At 33.0% G+C, this 19791-nt stretch overlaps 1 protein-coding gene across 10 annotated transcripts in view; it reads left to right on the forward strand.

The window, feature by feature from the left end:
• The window catches only part of cadm2b (cell adhesion molecule 2b), a 462204-nt gene that overhangs the window by 406601 nt on the left and 35812 nt on the right, over window positions 1–19791 (forward strand). For 5 of the 10 annotated variants that reach the window (XM_005157473.6, XM_005157476.6, XM_005157475.6 and 2 more), the window contains 3 exon segments: window positions 3327–3491; window positions 5817–5907; window positions 8299–8477. In XM_005157473.6, coding sequence (XP_005157530.1) covers window positions 3327–3491; window positions 5817–5907; window positions 8299–8477 — 435 coding nt within the window. 10 annotated transcript variants of the gene reach the window in all.

Genomic DNA, 19791 nt, shown 5'->3' on the forward strand with positions numbered 1-19791 from the left:
AATGTTTAATTTAAGGTTCCCACTTTTACACATGTTGATCAGTTTAAGATAACATTTCTAAAATTGAGTTTTTGATAGATTTAAAAGTGTAAAAGTCTGCCTTTTTTATTGATCAAGTGATAGAGGTTGATATGACATTTAGAATGTAAGCAGTACTAAAAAAAAATAGTTTTTAGAACGAGTAATAATCCCATTCATCTAGTTACAGTACATGTCCCTGTCGAAGGTCAGCAAATTAAAAAGGACAAGCCATTCACGGGCGGGACATTGTTCTTTGTGTGACTGAAATGTAGGCAATAGCTATGTTTCCATCCAAAAATGTTAATTCTAGTCATGTGCAAAACTGGAATAATGCATAAAAGATGAGAATAAAGCAACGTTTCCAACAAATCATGAAAACAAAATCGTCACTTTCTGATTACGCCAAACATTAACAGTTAAAACAGAATTTACTGTGGTAGAAGAAGCTGTGTGAATCTTTCCTTTATTTAATAAATGACTTTCACCTCAGAGGACAATGCCAACACACATCGAACACGTAGTGGTGTTTGAAGCCATGAGACGTGAAGAACAGATGCTCTTGACACACTCCAGACGCTCTGGAGGTCATTATTAATATAATAATAATATAAAAACAAGATGTTCTGCAGTGTGCTCAGCCTGCTGGTTTTTCCATTCACACACATTTTCGTCATCATCTCTTATAACAAACCTATTTTTAATGCACATACTGGAAATTGTGCGTGCGTTTCCATCGTAGTTTATGCGTATCTTTTCTTATCGAATAATAAGTTTATCCTACACAGTTATGCACATGTTTTTATGCGTATTTTCAAAAGTTATGCACATCTTGCCATTTCCATCAACCTTTTTTTTTGCCCATAACCAAAATGCGCATGGTGGGAAACGTGAATGGAAACGTAAGGCTAAGGTGAGAAATACAGCTTCGTCTTTTAAAAAGGGGAAGAGACCGACAGAAACTCAAAGTTTAGAGAATAAAACCTGCTCATGACCAGGTTAGGTTCACAAAGTTAACACTGTAACTGACTCTGAGTTAAAGTTCCCTCTCTTTTAGAAACAGGCTTGACTTATCCTGCTTTATCGAGTTTGACAAACCTGTCATTTTGAAAGGGAAAACCCAGAGTTTTTCTCATTTTAGGGTTAACATATTCTGAGTTATCACTTAACCTCCTTTCTGAAACGGGGCCCTGGAGCAATAAGGCGCAAGAAGTGTTTGGTTTAAGTTGTTGCTATTTTCAAACCAGCTCAAATCATAATTTTCATGTTTCACACCATGTTGTTTAAATAGCAAATCTATTTGCACCACTTTGTGGACTCATGGGTGCGCTGATCTAAAATAGAGGTGTGTTAAGGCGCATTGTTGGCGCCAATTGACACATTCCTGCTCAGAGTGCGTTAGTTATACACGTATGTGGATTCAAACGCTTATACATTGTTTAATACACACAGGATGTACAGCAATACACATATCTTTACTTATGAAAAAAATATTATACTCTACATAAATATATAAAAAAAACCTACCTCAATGTCTTCTTCATGTCTCCATGTCTTTTTCCAGTTCATTCATGATAATTTGCATTTGCATAATGATATTTTTAATAGCAGCATTATTTAGTACATGCATATTTATATTTGTTTTTTAAGAAAATCTTAGGTTTGTCCACCTGTCGTGTTTTGGAGACGTATGCATCACCATTTGGGGCATAAGAATAGGAGATGAGTTTTTTGTCCACACTTCATTATTATTGTTCATTTATTTGTTTGCTGGAAATTAGAACTGAATTTAGAAATAGTTTTAAAACAAATCTTTGTGCTTAACAAATGAAATTAAAAATGTATGCTAATGGATGTCTTCAGGGGAGTGTGTACAACACCATTTCCTTACTCCACTCCAATGTAAAGGAGTAAAAGTAAAGGAGTAAATAGAAAAAGAAAGTAAAGAGAGCAAATGGAATAAGCTTGTTCTTTATCCTCACACTTCAGATGTTCTATTTAATTGTTTTCTTGCTAGTGAAGCATACAGTTTTTCCACTTACAAAGTCCACCATGTAAATAGCAAATGCACCTTGGCATGACGCAACTGACTCTTAAAGGGAATGAGAGATGAGACTTATTGGTTTACTGCACATCATGCTAAAAGTCCATTTGGACTCGTCCTTAATGCTTTTGCAAAATGCGCTTTAGACTTTGCGCCTAGATCAATAAAATAGAGCCCAATATATGTGAACGGCCACTACAAGTAGTTGTGTTCACATTTGCTATAATGAAATAGGAAAATGTTGATATTGTCTTTCTTCTTTTTGCCGCTCTGTTTTTAGTGTATGACCGCAGTTTGTGAATAAGCCGCCAGGGGGCGCAAAGGGACGGGATGCGAACAGACAGAAATAGCCTATACAGCAGCTTTAAATATGCTACTGTGCTTGTAAATGAGATTAAACAATAAGTCAAAGCATTATGATTTCTTCATTAATCATTTAAAAATTTTTAACACGCTTTATTGTAAACTTTTTAAGTGCAAAGAGGATTCGCTTTTGGAAAATAGAATTGAAGACATAAAAGACAACTAAAATGAAAGCACAAACATTCAGTACAAATAAGTAGTCTTAAATAAATAATAAAATAAATGAAGCAGTCTTTAGCCTAAATATAGAGAGATGTTCAGTTAAGCTCTAACACAATAATATTGTTGTTGTTTTTATCAAATCAGCTCTCCGTGTCGTGGTTTTTTTTATCCGTTTCACCAGCATTCTTATTGATGATACAAACACACGCTTTGTGGCTGATCTATATTGAATGGATAACAATGCTGTTTCTGGAACTTAAAATGTAATGGAAATTAAATAATTTTCAACATTTCTGAAAACTACATGTTATTTATTTACACAGCCATAGTTAAAAAAATAATAGTAATGCTAGTAATAGTCACATTAGTAATACCAAAATTTAAAAAAATAACATTTAATCAAAATAACCCAATGAATTGGGTTAAATTGTTGGGAATGTGATATAATCACCTATAGTTGGGTTATATGTTGGGGTATTTTTAACCCAATTATTTTAACAAAGCACTGTACTGTCAGGCATCTAAAATCTAAAAATTATTATAATATACATTTTTAACCAACGTTCTTAGTCTGTATTTCTACAACACAGTCCATGATGCTTGTGCATATATAGTAGCTATACACTATAGCCACCTTGAATTTCAGCACTTTATAATCATAATGCATAATCACTATCAAATAAATGGTTTATCAGTGAGTAACATTGGCTTTGCAGCTCATCATGGGGCTTTGTTTCAGCAGGTCAGAAGGAGGTAAACGCCACGGGCAGGTCATTCACGGTCAGGAGCAGCGTTCACCTGAAGGTGGACAGAAAGGATGATGGAGCTGCGTACACCTGTGTGGTGGAGCACGTCACGCTGGGCTCTTTACCGCACCAGGTCACAGAAGTGCTGGAGGTCCACTGTGAGTCACGCTTTTGGACTTTTGTTTGACAGAAAAAAGCTTTGAGATCAGCTCAAATGGGACGTTCACTAGTGTTTTTTTTTTTTTTTTTTTTTTTTTGGATGATAACTGCAATTTAGTTTTGCAGAAGTGTAGTTGTTGCTCAGTTACAAGTTTATGTATAGTAATAGTGTAACTTTTGTGTTAACGCATAACTTTTTTTTAATGTTATTAGTTGAAAAGGTTTGATTGTATAACGTATTAATAAATGTGTAATGAATATTTGTTGTGTCTTCTAATTGTTTTTATTGTGATTTTGTTTGTTTTGTACTGCTTTTTTATTTTGATTTTGCCTTGTGGTTTTGTTTTGTTTTTTGTTAATATTTTTTGTTTTGTTTTTGGTTGTTTTACTCTTGTTGTGTATTGCTTTTTTGTCTTATTCGTTTTGGGTTTTGTTCTGCTTTTGTCCTTTGTTTTGCTTTGATTTGCAATTTTGTTTGTTCTTTCATTTTTGTGAATATTTTTGTTTTGTTGTTTTTTTTTTATTTTGTCTTGTTCTGTATTCTGATTTGATTTGGTTATAAATGTGTATTTGTTTTGTGTTGTTTTGGTTCTTTTGTTTTTGTTGTTGTTGTTTTTTTTTTTTTTGTATTGTGTTTTGTTTCTAATTGTCTTGGGTTTTATGCTTGTTGTGTCTTATGTTTTTGTGTTAATTTTGCCTTATGTTTTTTTTTTTTTTGTCTTTGGTTGTTTAATTCTTGTTGTTTATTTCATTTTTTTATCTTATTCGTTTTGGGTTTTGTTTTGTTTTTGTCCTATGTTTTGATTTGCTCTGATTTGCTTTGTTTGTTTGTTTTAATTGATTGATTGACTTTGTCTTTCATTTTTGTGAATTGTTTTGGTTTTGTCTTACTTTTGTCTTTGGTTTGTTTTTTTGTCTTAAATGTTTACCGAATTTGTTTTGTGCTGTTGTCTGTTTCTTTTTCTTGTGTTTTTGTTGTTTTTCTTTTGTTTTGTTTTTGATTGTCTTGGACTTTATGTTTGTTTTGTCTTATGTTTTTCTTAATTTTGCCTCATGGTATTGTTTTTTTTTTTTTTTTTTGTTAATTTTGTCTTATGTGTTTTGGGTTTTGTTTTGCTTATTTTCTTTGTTTTGCTTTGATTTGTATTGTTGTTTGTTTGTGTGTTTGTTTCATTTTATCTTTCATTTTTGTTAAATGTTTTGGTTTTGTCTTTTACTTTTGTTTTGTTGTTTTCTGTTTTGATTTGGTTACGTCTTTAATGTGTACTGAATTATTTCTGTGTTGTTGTGGTTCTTGTGTTTTTGTTGTTGTTTTGCTTTGCTTTGTTGTTTTTATTATCTTGGGTTTTATGTTTGTTGTGGCTTATGTTTTTTATAATTTTGTCAAATGTTTGTGTTTTGTTTTTTGCTAAATATATATATATATATATATATATATATATATATATATATATATATATATATATATATATATATATACACACATATTTGTTGTATATTTGTTTTGCTGTTTGATGTTTCATTTTGTCTTTAATTTTTGTCAATTATTTTGGTCTTGTATTTTGCTTTTGTCTCGTGTTGTTTTCTGTTTTGATTTGGTTATGCCTTTAATGTTTATTAAATTTGCTTTGTGTTGTTGTGGTTCTTTTACTCTTGTGTATTTGTTGTTGTTGCTGCTGTTTTTGTATCGTTTTTTTTTTTTTTTTTTTTTTGATTGTCTTGGATTTTATGTTTGTTGTGTCTTTTGTTTTGTCTTTGGTTGTTTAACTCTTGTTTTTTATTTATTTATTGTTTTTGTCTCTTTCGTTTTTTTTTTTTTTTTTTTTTTTTTTTTTTGCTTTGGTCCTTTGTTTTGCTTCGATTTGTTTGTATATTTGTTTCATTTTGTTTTTCATTTTTGTGAATTGTTTTGGTTTTGTCTTTTTTGTCTTGTGTTGTTTTCTGTTTTGACTTGATTATGTCCTTAATGTGTACTGAATTTGTTTTGTGTTGTTGTTTGGTTCTTTTTTTCTTGTGTTTTTATTTTGTTTTGCTTGTCTATTGTAATTTTTTGTATTTTTGTGACGTTTTGTTGTTAATGACCTTTTGTCTTGCAATTTTGTTTAATTTCTCTTTGTTCAATGTTATGTTTTTCTTTGATCATGTCATGCTGTTTTGCTTTGCTTTGCTTTGCTTTGTTTTGTTTTGTTTTGTTTGTTTTGGTCATGTGATTTTCATTTGATTATTTTTATTTCTTTATTTCATGTCTTTTTTCTTGTCATATTTTGTGTTTTGGTTACGTTCTTGTGTTTTTTGGTTTTGTCGTTTTGGTTTTGTCATTGCAGATCCTCCTCAGGTAAAGATTGTGCACTCAGTAATTGTACCTCAGGAAGGACAGTACTTCAAACTGGAGTGTATGTCCAAAGGCAACCCACTGTGAGTGCCGCTTTCTTTTAATCACTTATATGAACATTGTTTGAGTATGGTTTGTCTTATGAAGCTGAACTTGCAGAATCCTCACGTCTCAGGGTGGCCCTTATCTGCATGCAGAGAGCAAAAAAAGCAATAATACTAAATCAGATTGTGGTATTTGGGAGATATTTGGTGAGTCATATAATTGTCTAGAGACTGTAGTAACTCTTTTAGCGTGACCTTTCTGAGGTAGAGGACAAAACTGTTAAATGAAGCTCAAGCTGGAATGATAATAAAATGAAAGACAAATATTTTTTCACCATCAGGCTACTAAACCTAAAGCTATTTTATGATGAATATTTACAATGGATGTTCACATTACAAGCTTTCTTGTCTTTAAAAATTAGGTGCAACATGTTTTTTTTTTTAAATTTTTTTTTGAGTATTTAATAAAAAAATTTGTTTATATTAAAATATCTAAAGTTTTCAAAATCTAAATTTTACCACACGTTTGTTGTTGTTTTTTTCTGAGCAAAAATAATCATTATCCAATTTACCTTTACAATAGTTTACAATAGACACCAACTTAAATTTAATCTATTGTAGTGTTGAGATCTTGTCATAAAAGTCCTTGTCAGACCTCATGAACTGTCATTTACAATATTTACACTATTTTCCGAGCCACTTAATTTTACCAGTAATTTACCAGTTTATTTTTTTCAGTAAGTTTAAAACCCCCTCAATTTTGCATGATCCCTTATTATTTTATTTATTTTGCAGGTCAGAAGAACTATTTTTATAATGAATGACAATAAACAACATATTTTCATCCACATTTTATTTGAAAAGCTATTTAAAACAATGTATTGTTTGTTTTTAATTATTTTTATGCACGTTCTAAATTAAACCATTTTGATTACTACACTGTAATTTGACATGGCGTGGACACCAACACGGGACTCTGGATTCTCTGCATCTACAATTTATAGTTATGTGTTTTAGTACAATGTAATTTTTGGTTTTGTTCTGCAAACAAATGTTGACATTTCTTCTAAATTCAAAATACAAATGTTGTAATTAAGAGCATGAAATGACAATTAATCAAAACAACAATAAAGGTGCCATGTTTTCAGACATTCGATTTTTTTAACAGTGAATTTATATTTGGAGACAACACAAAGTTAAGGAAAACAACTGTGGATTTTTGTTACAATTAGTGAAAATATATATATATATATATTTTTAACAAATGTTATGTCTTTCTTTTCTTTTTAATTCCCCTAAAACATGTTTTACCACTTTTTAATCTGTTTTTAATCATTTTAAATTATTTTTATTGTTTCTTTTATTCTTGTTTATGTAAAGCACTTTGAATTACCATTGTGTATGAAATATGCTATATAAATACGCTTGCCTTGTCTTCTACCAGTTGTCATTTTCCTTAATAATTGTTTAAATGGCAATATTTTTATTTGAGATTTGGAATATGTCAGTAATCCTTTATAGATTAAAACAAATATTAACAATTTACTCAAATCCATAGCTCATAAATACAGTAAATCCACACTTTCGGAAATAAAGATATGCGAGCTGTCACTGAGGTGGTACCTTTTGAAAAGGTACAAACTTGTATAACGGGTACATATCAGTACCTAAAAAGTACAAAAGTGAGACTCTTAAAATCTTTAGGTACTAATATATACTTTTTAGGTACCCTTTAAGTACAAATGTGTACCTTTTGAAAAGGTACCACCCCAGTGACAGTTCATGTACCTTTATTTTGAGAGTGCAGAGAAATTTTACAACATATCAAGTGCTCTATTAATATATTAATGCATTTTTCTTGCAGTTGAAGACAAAAATGTTATTATTTTTTAAATATTTCCCAAATACTGTTTAATGGAGAGAATTTTTTTTAACAATTTTTAAACATAATAGTTTTAATAATTATTTCTACTAATTTCTAACTTTTTTATTTTCGCAATGATGTACATACTGTAATATTTTACTAGTTATTTTGCAGGATATTCCTCTTAAAGAGCATTTTAAAGAATTACTAGGATAATTAGGCATTAAGTCGTTGGACAAAAGATATTTCAATCAAAATGTAGTATCTTAAGGGGACCAATACTATTGACCTTAAAAATAAAAAATAAAAATAAAAGCCACTTTTATTCGAGCCAAACTAAATAAGACTCTAGAAGAAATCTCCAGAATCTCCAGAAGAAAAAAAAATAATATGGGAAATACTCAACTGAAAAACAAATAATAATGATAATAATAATAATAATAATAATAATACAGGGCTATAATGTTGCCTTTAAATGTATGTAAAAAGACATTACACCACATTTTAGGATTTTTAAACCTGTACTTTCCTACATCCTTCATCCATGCCTCTATTGTTTTTTTCAGGCCTGAGCCAGTAATGTGGACAAAAGATGGAGGTGAGCTTCCAGACATAGAGCGAATGATCGTAGAGGGCAGAGATCTGATCATCACCACACTGAACAAAACAGACAACGGCACATATCGCTGTGAGGCCAGCAATCACCTCGGCACAAACAGAGATGAGTTTGTGCTCTATGTCTATGGTAAGAACCCCTGGGCGACAGTAAATCCATTTTATTAATATTACTATTATTCTTTTTTATGTTCTCATGTCTTTTCATTGTTAGTTTGATTTTGAACGTTTATGTTATTATCCATCGTAATTTACATCAATACACACATCCCTGCTCATTAAAGAAATGAGATAGAGATTTAGATTTTAATAGAAATTATTTTAGGTTAAATAGACTACTCTGCTTTTGTGGAAATAGACTTATTTTATAACTCTTCTAAAGGTAAACAGTTGAGTTTACTATTTTTTTAAATACACTCAGTCAGTTTTTAGGTCTTGCGGGAGCACTTTTAGCTTAGCTTAGCATAGATCATTGAATCAGATTAGACCATTAGCATCTAGGTCAAAAATACCTAAAGACATCAATAATTTTCCTACTTACAGATTGACCTTTATGTAGTTACACTACAATGTGTATAAAGACTGATGGAAAATGAAAAGTTGCTATTTTCTAGTTTGATATGTCTACTATACTCTCCTTTCTGTGTATTTATTAATAAAAATATTAATAGAAAAAATATTTATATATATATATATATATATATATATATATATATATATATATATATTTAGTTTAACAATGATTTTACATTTGGTTTGTTCAATTTCTGTACTAGAACTCTATTATGTCCAGTACGGTAAGGTACAGGTCGGTATGGGTCACCTTTATCAGGCATGCGTTGCATTTCTACTGCTAAAAGGATGCCTATGGTACTTTTCGGTGGGCGTGGTGTATAACAGAAATTTCTCACTTAAGGAAATGTCAAAACAAAGCTGTAGGGATTGTTCACATATTGTATGAGAAGCACTTCTCACAAAACATAAAGATGCATCTAACTTCTCACATAAAGATGCATGCTTTATACACATAATTACTTGTTTATAAATGTTGATTTCTAACTTTTCCATGAACATAATTTGATTATAACTGCAGATCAATGATAGGGCGAAATAGTCTACTGTAACATACTGTTTGCGATTATATAAAATAAATAAATAAATGCAGCATGTATGAACACATACAGACCCTTACAGTCTCCAATATAGAATAAATTACGGAAAAACTACACACAGCATACAGCTAGTCCTTATTTGGGTTCAAAAACAACAAGCAACATATAACCCAGTCAGTGTAAACCTCTCATCTGCATTGTTAATCTTCAGCAGCACATGTAACCTCTTGTTTGAAAGTAATTCTGTCATAATCCATCCATAATCCATCGTACTACTCAGTGGAAAAAAGCCATTAGACTACCCAGAAAACCCAGTCGATTTGAATGTTATTATTTGTTTGAATGGGCGTTATCAGTGGTTATTAGTTGATAGATATGGGCCAGTAGGGGCCTTCTGCACCTACTGGTAGACTTAAAAGACTGTTATCATTCATCCACATGATTAATCAGCTAGATCACAAATGGCTGCGGCCAGAAGTTAACGAGAATTATTTATATTATTTATTAAATTTTACATTAATAGTATTTTATTAATGTTTTCCCCTACCCCAACCCTAAATTCATCACAGTCATGTAAAAAACAGATCTGCAGTCCTCTCTATTATACTAGTATAGCTGGATGGATGATAAAAACCTGAATTCCCCTCCTCAACCGCCCTCCACCCCCATCCACTGTTCACTTTCTTCCGCAACTTCCCAACACTCTTTACTTTCGTCCGCGACAACCCCCGACTCTTCACCTTCATCCTTCGTCCGCGACACCCCTCCGCCATCCAACGACCTAATGCAAGTGCAATTCTTGTGTAAGCTGCTGGTTACATTGGTCAAACTTCAGGAAGTTAGCCAATATTCAAGTGCTGCACTCTTTGGTCATTTTTGAGTGAGATGCTAATGGTCTAATCCGATGTAATGATCTATGCTAAGCTAAGTTAAAGTGTTCCAGGCAGCAAGAAGATTGTTTGAATAGATTCAGAAATGGTGAAACTCAACTGTTTAACTCTAAAGGATTTGCAAAATGAGCCTATTTGCTAAAAAGGTTGAGTTTTCTTTTAATGAAAAAAATTGGTAATTATTTGCTTTCAGCTGGTGGCATGAAAAAAAATCGATAAACCGTAATGGAATGTCCCAAAAAACACTCGAAATGGTGTTACTTTAGGGTTTCATTAGTTATTGTTTATGTATTTAATACTGAACAATATATTTATCATAGCATTTATTTATCTTTGTTAATGTTTGTTGTTTACTAAAAATATAAAGTATTTACGATGAATAAGTGCTGTGGAACTATTGTTCGTTCTTAGTTACATTAACAACTTTCATGGAACTTCAAATGCATTGCTTCAATGGTTAAAATGTGATGCTTTGTTATGTTTTTATGATATTTGTGGTGGAAACCATTAGAACTTCTGTGATCATTTCTATTGTAGTTTTTTTGTCAGCAGGGATTTACACCCAGTAAACCCGTCATGGCCTAGTTTTACTAGTGTTTTTGTGTGAAAACTGCTGGAGGTTGCAGTATTCGCCACCAAAGTGAGATGAAGCCAGAAATGATAAGTTGGTTCTCCGAATCAGAAAGTAAAGCAAGAGAAGAGCACACAATTAAGGGTCCACTGCTAATGCGGATAACATTTGTCAAGCTAAAATTGGAAGGGAGATACAGAGCGCCTGGGACAGAGACAGATTTGTAGCATTGCTTTTTAATGGGCCCAACAGCCATCTTTGAGAAAAATCATACTTTGTGGGTTTGTACTAAAAACAAAGATGTGGGATTTGTCTCAACAGGAGGGTTTTTTTATCGACGGACACCTTTTGAAAGTCAAGCCCACAGCACTCCATGACTTTCCGATGGCCTAGATTCATTTGGACACATTACAAAAGCCAAAAAAACACACAAAGATCTATTTTACTAGTGTAGATGGCAGTTTAGCAAGATAAATCTGTATTAGAGAAAATAGTGTAATGTTAGCATGATGTTATTTTAAAAACATGCTAACAAAATTGTTTATTGATTTATTTCAGAATTTACAGATACTTCTCAATGGCTACCATGGCTACTATGTTAAAACTTTCAACATAGACTCATTCTAACAACAAAGCCCTATATACATTTCTGGAGATCGCAAAGTATGTAGCCAGAGGAACCTATGGCCGCATTTCCTGTACAGGGCAGTATGATGTTGTTCCTTTACACGCTTACTAGCTGACCGCTTACCTCCATGTGGATGGCTTTTCCGATGTTACCTGTTTGTCCAGAGGCTCGCCACGTATGTTGGCGGACTTGTGATGTGGAGTAGAGTTGACCGAGATTACTAAGAATAGTTCCAGAAAGTCTGCACCAATAGCCTAGTGGTTAGTGCGTCGACACATGGCACCAAGGTGCCTGCAGCGACCCGAGTTCGATTCCCGTCTCGAGGTCCTTTACTGATCCTTCCCCTATCTCTGCTCCCCACACTTTCCTGTCTCTATATTTCCACTGTCCTATCAATAAAGGTGAAAACCCCTAAAAAAAAAAAGAATAGTTCCAGAAAGCAGATAAAACAAAAACAAAAGCCAAAAATTAAAATAAGCAAGTAAATAACAGGGTGAGAATGTGGTCAAATCTGAAAATGTGGTAAAAGTCAGCCTACTGTGAGGGCTTTTCTGTTTCTGGATTGCTTTTCAAAACACTGCCGGGTGGGTTTAGGGAAGGAGGGTGGGTCAGTCAATCGGTCAGTCAGTCAGGCGACAGCGGTCTCTGGTCAATTTAGGCATGAATGGCACTCACAAGAGAAATTTAAGATCTAAAAAAGCTTATACACAGCGGCCTCTGGTGGATTCGTGAAAGCATAAACTGCAAAAAACATACCTCCTGGGATGTATTTGGCACTCTTCAGAAGTGTATATAGAGGTAAGTATTTCGAATGAGCCTGGGCTGATAACTTTAGTTATGAACTATTTGTTTTTTTGTTTTTTTTTACAGTTTATTTGTTCTGAAATAAATGGTTATATTAAAATAAGACAATCATACTATATATTACAAAAAGGCCAGAGGAAAAAAAAATGTTTAACTAATGTGTTTGTGCAAAGTTGCAAACATTTACTAAACATAATTAAAGACTGAACTCTTAATTCGTCTATATTTCTATAAATGCAACTGATAAAAGTCAGTGCTAAAGATGAGGGTTATTTTAATAAAACCTTTAAAAAAATTTAAAAAGATATTTAGAGATTTAAAAAAATAATAATAAACAATGTATAAATAAACTTTTTTTAAGAACATTAATGTACACACGTTTGTTGATAACTATAAATGTTGCCTTAAAACGGGGTTAAAAGGGAATGTAAAGCCAACATTAAGCATTCAGCCCCAGTTTTTTCGAACGGAATTATTATTATTATCATTATTATTATTATTATTATTATTATTATTATTATTATTATTATTATTATTATTATTATTTTTATTATTATTATTATATGTTATTATTATTATTATTATTATTATTATTTTTTTTTTATTATTATTATTATATGTTATTATTATTATTATTATTATTATTATTATTGTTTATTCATTCATTTATTTCCTTTTCAGCTTAGTCCCTTATTATTATTATTATTATTATTATTATTATTATTATTTTATTATCATTGATATTATTATTATTCATTCATTTTCAGCTTAGTCCCTTATTATTATTATTATTGATGTTTATTATTATTATTATTATTATTATTATTAATTATTATTATTATTAATTATTAATATTAAAGTTAGTCCAAATGTAAAGTAAGTTCTACTAATGTAAAGGCACGATAATAAGAATAATAACCATAAATATAAAGGTAATTATAATTGTGTCCACACTCACAAACGATAATAATCTGATTGTTTTGACCTCATTGCATTTCGAGCGCATAATCAGATATGGAATTTAGCAAATTGGCAAAAAAGCCAGAGACTTTTATTTTTATACTTCGATTTACTAGGCTGGCTTACACAACATTTACAATTTTACCATTCCCTCCCATGGTACAGCCAATTGTTTTTTTTTTTTTTTGGTCCTACTTTATATTAAGTGGCCTTAACTAATATGTACTTACACAGGAGTTAATAGTTCGTTACAATGTACTTGTGTAAATACATGTATTTATTGTGTACTTATGCTCGATTAAATACATGTATGTAATTACATCTGTAACTAACTTCTGTAATTACATTTGTAAACACATTGCTGACCATTCCCTACACCTTAACCCACCCTTAAACCCACCCACACCACCAAACATGTCCATAACCCAGCCCCAATCCCAGTTCAAGAGCACCACAAGTGTTCTCAAATACATTATAAACACAGTAAGTACATTGTATTTATTTTTTTGATGCAAGTACATAGTAGTTAAGGACAATTAATATAAAGTGGGACAGTTTTTTGTTTTTTTTTTAAATAAGATTATCTTTTAATAATCTTTAAATTTTCATGTCTTTAGCTTTAAATTGTGCAGGCCCTTTCAATGAATTTCTGACTGGCTGTCAGTGTTGTAATATTTATTAGCTAGGGAATAAATTGTGCTGAAAGTGATCTCAATGATATTGTTTCTTTACATACGTATTATTTATCATCAATTTTTGGTTGTGGTCTTAGTTTCAGAACGATTTTTAAAATGATATATTTATCTGTATTTTTATAGTTATCGTGCTTGGTGTGAATGGTATTTTTATTGTAATATTGTATTTAAATAACCTTGAGAAAATCTTTATAGAACATTCTTATTAATTGGGTGACTATTAAAGACTGACCTGGCTAAATAGTCAAGCGTTGACCTCCAGTTTTTATTTTTTTATATATATTTTTTTTAAATGAGAGGAAGCAAGTGACAGAGGTGTGGATAAGAGAGAAAAAGGGAGAATCCCATTTACATGACTCATTACCTCTGCTTCTAATTCATCTAGATGTCTGCCTTCACCCGGCTGATATTTATTAAGCCCTTCCTCTCAGGATGAGTTGTCCGACTCGCTCCTGAATGAACCTAATTTGCTAATGGTACGACTGCCAAGTGGCAATAAATGTCAGTTGAAATCACACAGTCTCTATTCATCTACAGTTACCATTTGAATGTCCATTTATTAATGTGTCTGCAAGTAGGTACCCTTTATTTTTTTATTTTTATCTGAGAACAAATGGGAATGGAAATTTCTGGTGTTTAGGAAAGGCAATAAATACAAAGTAATATTTTGAATGTGCTATTAAAGATTAATTAGTTTTGTTTAAGTTAGTCTTAGAAGTGGGTATCAAAGGGAAATTAATGAATTGAATTATGATTGTACCAAACGATTTTGGTTCCTTAATGAGTCATTTAATTATTAATGTAGTCAAACCACTTGTGCAAAAGAAGTCTGTTTAATAAGGATTTAAAAGTGCTTAAATGCTTTAAAAAAGATGTACCTGTAGATCATATGGTACACGTAAGGGATAATCAATGAATTGCTATGTGTTAAAGGATGTTAAATGCTAAGGAGGTAACTTTACCCAGACAAGTTAAATAGCTTAGTTATTTGCACCCCCATCTCCTAGTGCCTGTTTTGAAAAAGATAGAGCATGTAAAATATACTATAGAAAAATCTGAAAAAACGACAGATTTAACTATTTTGATGAGAGAAAGTTCCACAATTCCAGTATTGATCGATTTAATTAAAAAAAAACAACAAACACCATGCTATTTAAAGGTGTTGTATCCAGGACTTAATTTGTGCCGTAAAACGCCAGATCTGGCACCTCTGAAATCGGATCCGGCACCTCATTTTACCAATCCCCCTCCTCAACCGCCCTCCTCCCCTGTTCGCTGTTTGCTTCCACTTTCTTATGCGACTCCCCAACCCTCTTCACCTTCGTCCGCGACACCCCTCCGCCATTCAACACCCCGCATTCTCCCCACAGCTTCTCAGGGCTTGACATTAACACCCGCCAGCCAGCCAAATACGGGTAAATTTCCGCTGTGGCGGGTTATACAGAGACCCCCACTAGCCACTTTGGCTGGTTAAAATTAATTTTTGAGTTGCCAGAGCTGCCTCGTCCCTAAAGATTAGAGTTTTAGTTTAAGACCATTTGTCAATATGCGTGCAAATGTGCTTTTAGAACCGAGAAGTAGCATGACTGAGAGCAAAATAAAGTAGGTGGATACTGAATGAAAGGATGATCAGGTGCATGGTGATGTTGTGAGCAAGAAACAGCTGATTTGATGCGTGCGAGCGCTTAAAAGCTCCCGTTTCTTGCGCAAAACAACTGTGCCTGAAAACGCAAGTGGTACGATCGTTTCTCTTTGAAATAGATTGGAAAAAGGTAGTGTTCATGCAACTACAGTCCTGCTGCTTTTAAGAGCTCCTGATTTTTTGCATGCAGCTGCTGTTGCTGCTTTCACTTTTACCATTATTTGAACAGATTTTTACTGGGCCTAAAGTTAACCGTGTGCACGTGATCATCCTTTCACTATCGCACACAAAATGTTTTTCTCCTGGTTTATTTTGCTTGTAGTTATTTTTGTTAATGTGGTTTAGTTATCATCCTTTACAGTAACATTGTTTAATAGGAGATTAACTTTCCATTTATCTATAGTTACTTGATGATCTGGGACCTTTAGTCTGGACAAACTACTGTGTATATTTTGTGATAAATAAAATAATTTTTTTTAAATGTCAGTTGTTTTTTAAAGAACATTTTTGTTGCATAAAAAGTGTATGTACGCAACTGTATTTAGCTAGTTTAAAACCTGTTTCATTTGTGGCGAGCAAGAATTAGTTTGCTGTGGCCAGAGAAAAAAAAAGCGGTATTTTCTCAGTGTTGAGCCTTAAAAAGGCATGTGTGAAATAAAATGTTAAGGAGGCATGTGCACATAGCACATAATTTAAATCAAGTAATTTCTCCTTGCCAACGTTGAATTTATCCAAATATATTTCAAAAAAGTAAATGTCAAGTCCTATATATATGTTTACAGTAAAATGTGTTGTAAAATGTGTTTTAAGTTGACTTTAAAAAGTAAACCATTTGTTAATTGTAACTGTTAAGCTGACTTGTGATTTTAAAACTACACACACAGTTCTGGTTTGCTCACTTTTTTAGGTGAAGTCAACAAATTTCATTTACAGTGTATATGTTTGAATGTATCAATTCCTTAAATCTCCAGTGAAATTACGGTTACGTTTTAGATGTTAGTAAGAGTATTGATAGTTTTAAGGCTATTTATAATCTAGTGTGCTCAAAAAACACTAACAAAATTTGTGTTTAGAAGATATAAACCAGGTATAAACATGTAGGCCTGCAATTTGTCACTTTCACCTAAATGGATCAACATTTTGTTTTTTTACATCACCTCATACTGTACTACAGTTTCAAATCTTGACCAATCAAATACTTCTAGTATCCCACATGCTCCGCCTCCATCAAAACACTTCTCATTTGTTTTTATTTGATTCTCTTGAGCTCAACCACTCTGAATGGCAGAGCTGTGATAAAACAAAACACCATTAGCATTTTTTTTTTTTAAAGGAGAGGAGCTACACTATGTCCCACTCTTTCTTCAGTTTTCAGTTGAGATTATGTCAAACACCGAATGCAAAATGCACTTTTCAAAGCACTTCATGGGACCTTTATGAGAGAAGTTTAATGCAGTATACATGGTTTTCTCTGCTATAGCTGTGGCATAATAGATAGTTATGCCACTCACAGGCTTCCCCCTCTACATTTACTCTCTCCACTTCGCTATTGTATAAATGAAAGTCAAAAGCCTAAAAAGGAAAAAGTGCTCCATATACTCAGTAGTCAAGCCCATGCAAAAACCAAATATTTCTAGACTAGACAGCAGTGTCCACAACCAATGCAATTTCTCCACTGGATGGGAAAATCCATGTATTGGTCCACACACTCCTATGTGCATGTTATTGAGCTGGCGAGGGGCCTGTGACATCTCTCCGGCAGGTTTAATGTATGGTCTAATTGTAGCCAGCAGTGGGTCTGAGCAGACGAGACTCCCTCTGGCTACTCACAGCCTCCGGTTCTCCTCTGACTTTTAAATGAGCATCAGCATTTATGTCTCATGGGTTTAATCCAGCTCTTGCTTGGAACTGTAAAATATTTATTGGGCGCTTCCTATAATCAGCGTGTGCTCTCCACCAGCCCTCTCTCAATTAAAACCATGAGAACAGATGAAAAAGAGTTGCGTTTACTTGCTCGGGGAAAAAAAAGCGTGCAAACATCCATAAAATTGACATCTTTTTAGAAATGCATCGGGAGCAAGGGATGAAATGCTTCCAGAGGCACTTGTGAGGCAGTCTAACCCTAAATGAAATCCTCGCCAAATCTCTTAAAAACTGCTGAGTTTTATTTATACTTCCTCTTTAGTCTCAGGTCTTGTTTAAAGAGCTAATTATGTATCAGTAATCAGTTCCAGAGACATGTAAAGGAAGGGCAGGCGAGACCAAAACAACCCGCGTTTGAAGTCCAGGCTGTGGAAACTAGCAAATGCTTAAGATTCTGAAGTTGACATTAAGGATTAAACATTAAGAAACTGAAGGAGATGCCTTGGTCAAACTGAATAGGAGAAAATAAATTAAATAATAATGCTGCTTTTACCTAAAGCTAGGCAAAGTGATAAGGTGAAGGGGTCAATCAAACAAAAACAAGCTCTGGTCACATTTTTAATGCTAAATCTACTGTAAAACCCAAAAGGTTCAGATAACTCAAACCATTTGAGGAAACCGATTGCAACGAACCATTTAAGTTCAAAAACTAATCCTAATGAGTACTGTGAACTTACTCCATTTGAGTACATGAAGCAATTTGAGCACAGTAAAACCCAAAAAATGAAGAGAACTGAGTACTGAACCTAAAAAGTTAGGGCAACTCAAACCGTTTGAGGAAACAGATTGCTACAAACCATTTGAGTTCAAAAACGAATATATGCGAGTACTGTGAACTTACTACATTTAAGTTGAAGAAATTAGATATTTAATTAACTCATTACCTTCAGTGCTTAGTTTAAAACTTTTTTCAAATGAGTAGAATTAACCTTCAGTAAATTTTAAGTTAACTACACTCATTTCAACTGATAAAGATGACTGTTGGGTTTTACAGTGTAAGAAACGGTTTCACTTTAGACCTAAAATAAAATTAAATATACAAACATATCAAAGAACTATAAGTATTATTCAAAACAAGCTCATTGGAAATGCATTTCTGAATCTTCAAAAACATTCGTCAACAAATGCAGTTTTTTGGTAAAATGAACACTATGAGGCAGGATGAGGCAAGCGAATTTTGTTCATTTCCCACTAACAATGTTACAGGGTAGGGGTGTCACGATACTGGAGTTTGGTACCAATCAATACTGAAATTGTAAAAACATTAATTTCCTGCTAACATTTGAGTACTGTTGAGCACGTTCTTAACCCTTATGTACTGTTGGGGAAGTTTTCATCCACTCTGGGGTGATTTGAGTCTTAATTTGGCCATCACTTTTCTGAGTTTTAGCTAGCGGAATGATTTTTTGGTAACAATTTGTTTTTTGTTGACACACATTTTGGGAAAATGGTTTGAAATTTTTAAAAAACTCAACAATTCACTGTGCGACACAGTGGTGCAGTAGGTAGTGATGTTGCCTCACAGCAAGAAGGTTGCTGGTTCGAGCCTCAGCGGGGTCAGTTGGTGTTTCTGTGTGGAGTTTGCATGTTCTCCCCGTGTTTGCGTGGGTTTCCTCTGGGTGCTCCGGTTTCCCCCACAGTCCAAGACATGTGGTACAGATGAACTGGGTATTCTAAATTGTCCGTAGTGTATGAGTGTGAATAAGTGCGTATGGAGGTTTTCAGAGATGGGTTGCAGCTGGAAGGTCAACCACTGCATAAAACATATGCAGATAATTTGGACGTTCATTCCGCTGTGGTGACCCCAGATAAATAAAGGGACTAAGCCAAAAAGATAATGAATGAATGAATGAATAAATGAATGAATGAACAATACACTCTGGGAAAATGTATACCCTTTTGTTATGTAAGGGATTAAAACATACACTAAAATAAACTGCTGTAAAATGCATCAGATAAATAAACCACAGATACAGAACTGGAGAGTTTTCAACCTGAGATTCATTAGCGGATCGCTCGTATGTCAGCTTATAGACAAACCAGTTGATCGACATGACTTTAAAATGCTCCAGGATGCCTGTATCTATGTTTACTCTCACTAAACAACAGTGAGTTTGGTGAACTGATGACCTTCATGGCCAATCACAGTCATTTCTGTTGAGCATGCGAATACAGTGGCAAATCAGCAGTGTTTAAGAATGTCAGCGCTCAAATGTTAG

The sequence above is a fragment of the Danio rerio genome, chromosome 15 (genome assembly GCF_049306965.1).
Source record: "Danio rerio strain Tuebingen ecotype United States chromosome 15, GRCz12tu, whole genome shotgun sequence".
In the NCBI taxonomy this organism is placed as follows: domain Eukaryota; kingdom Metazoa; phylum Chordata; class Actinopteri; order Cypriniformes; family Danionidae; genus Danio; species Danio rerio.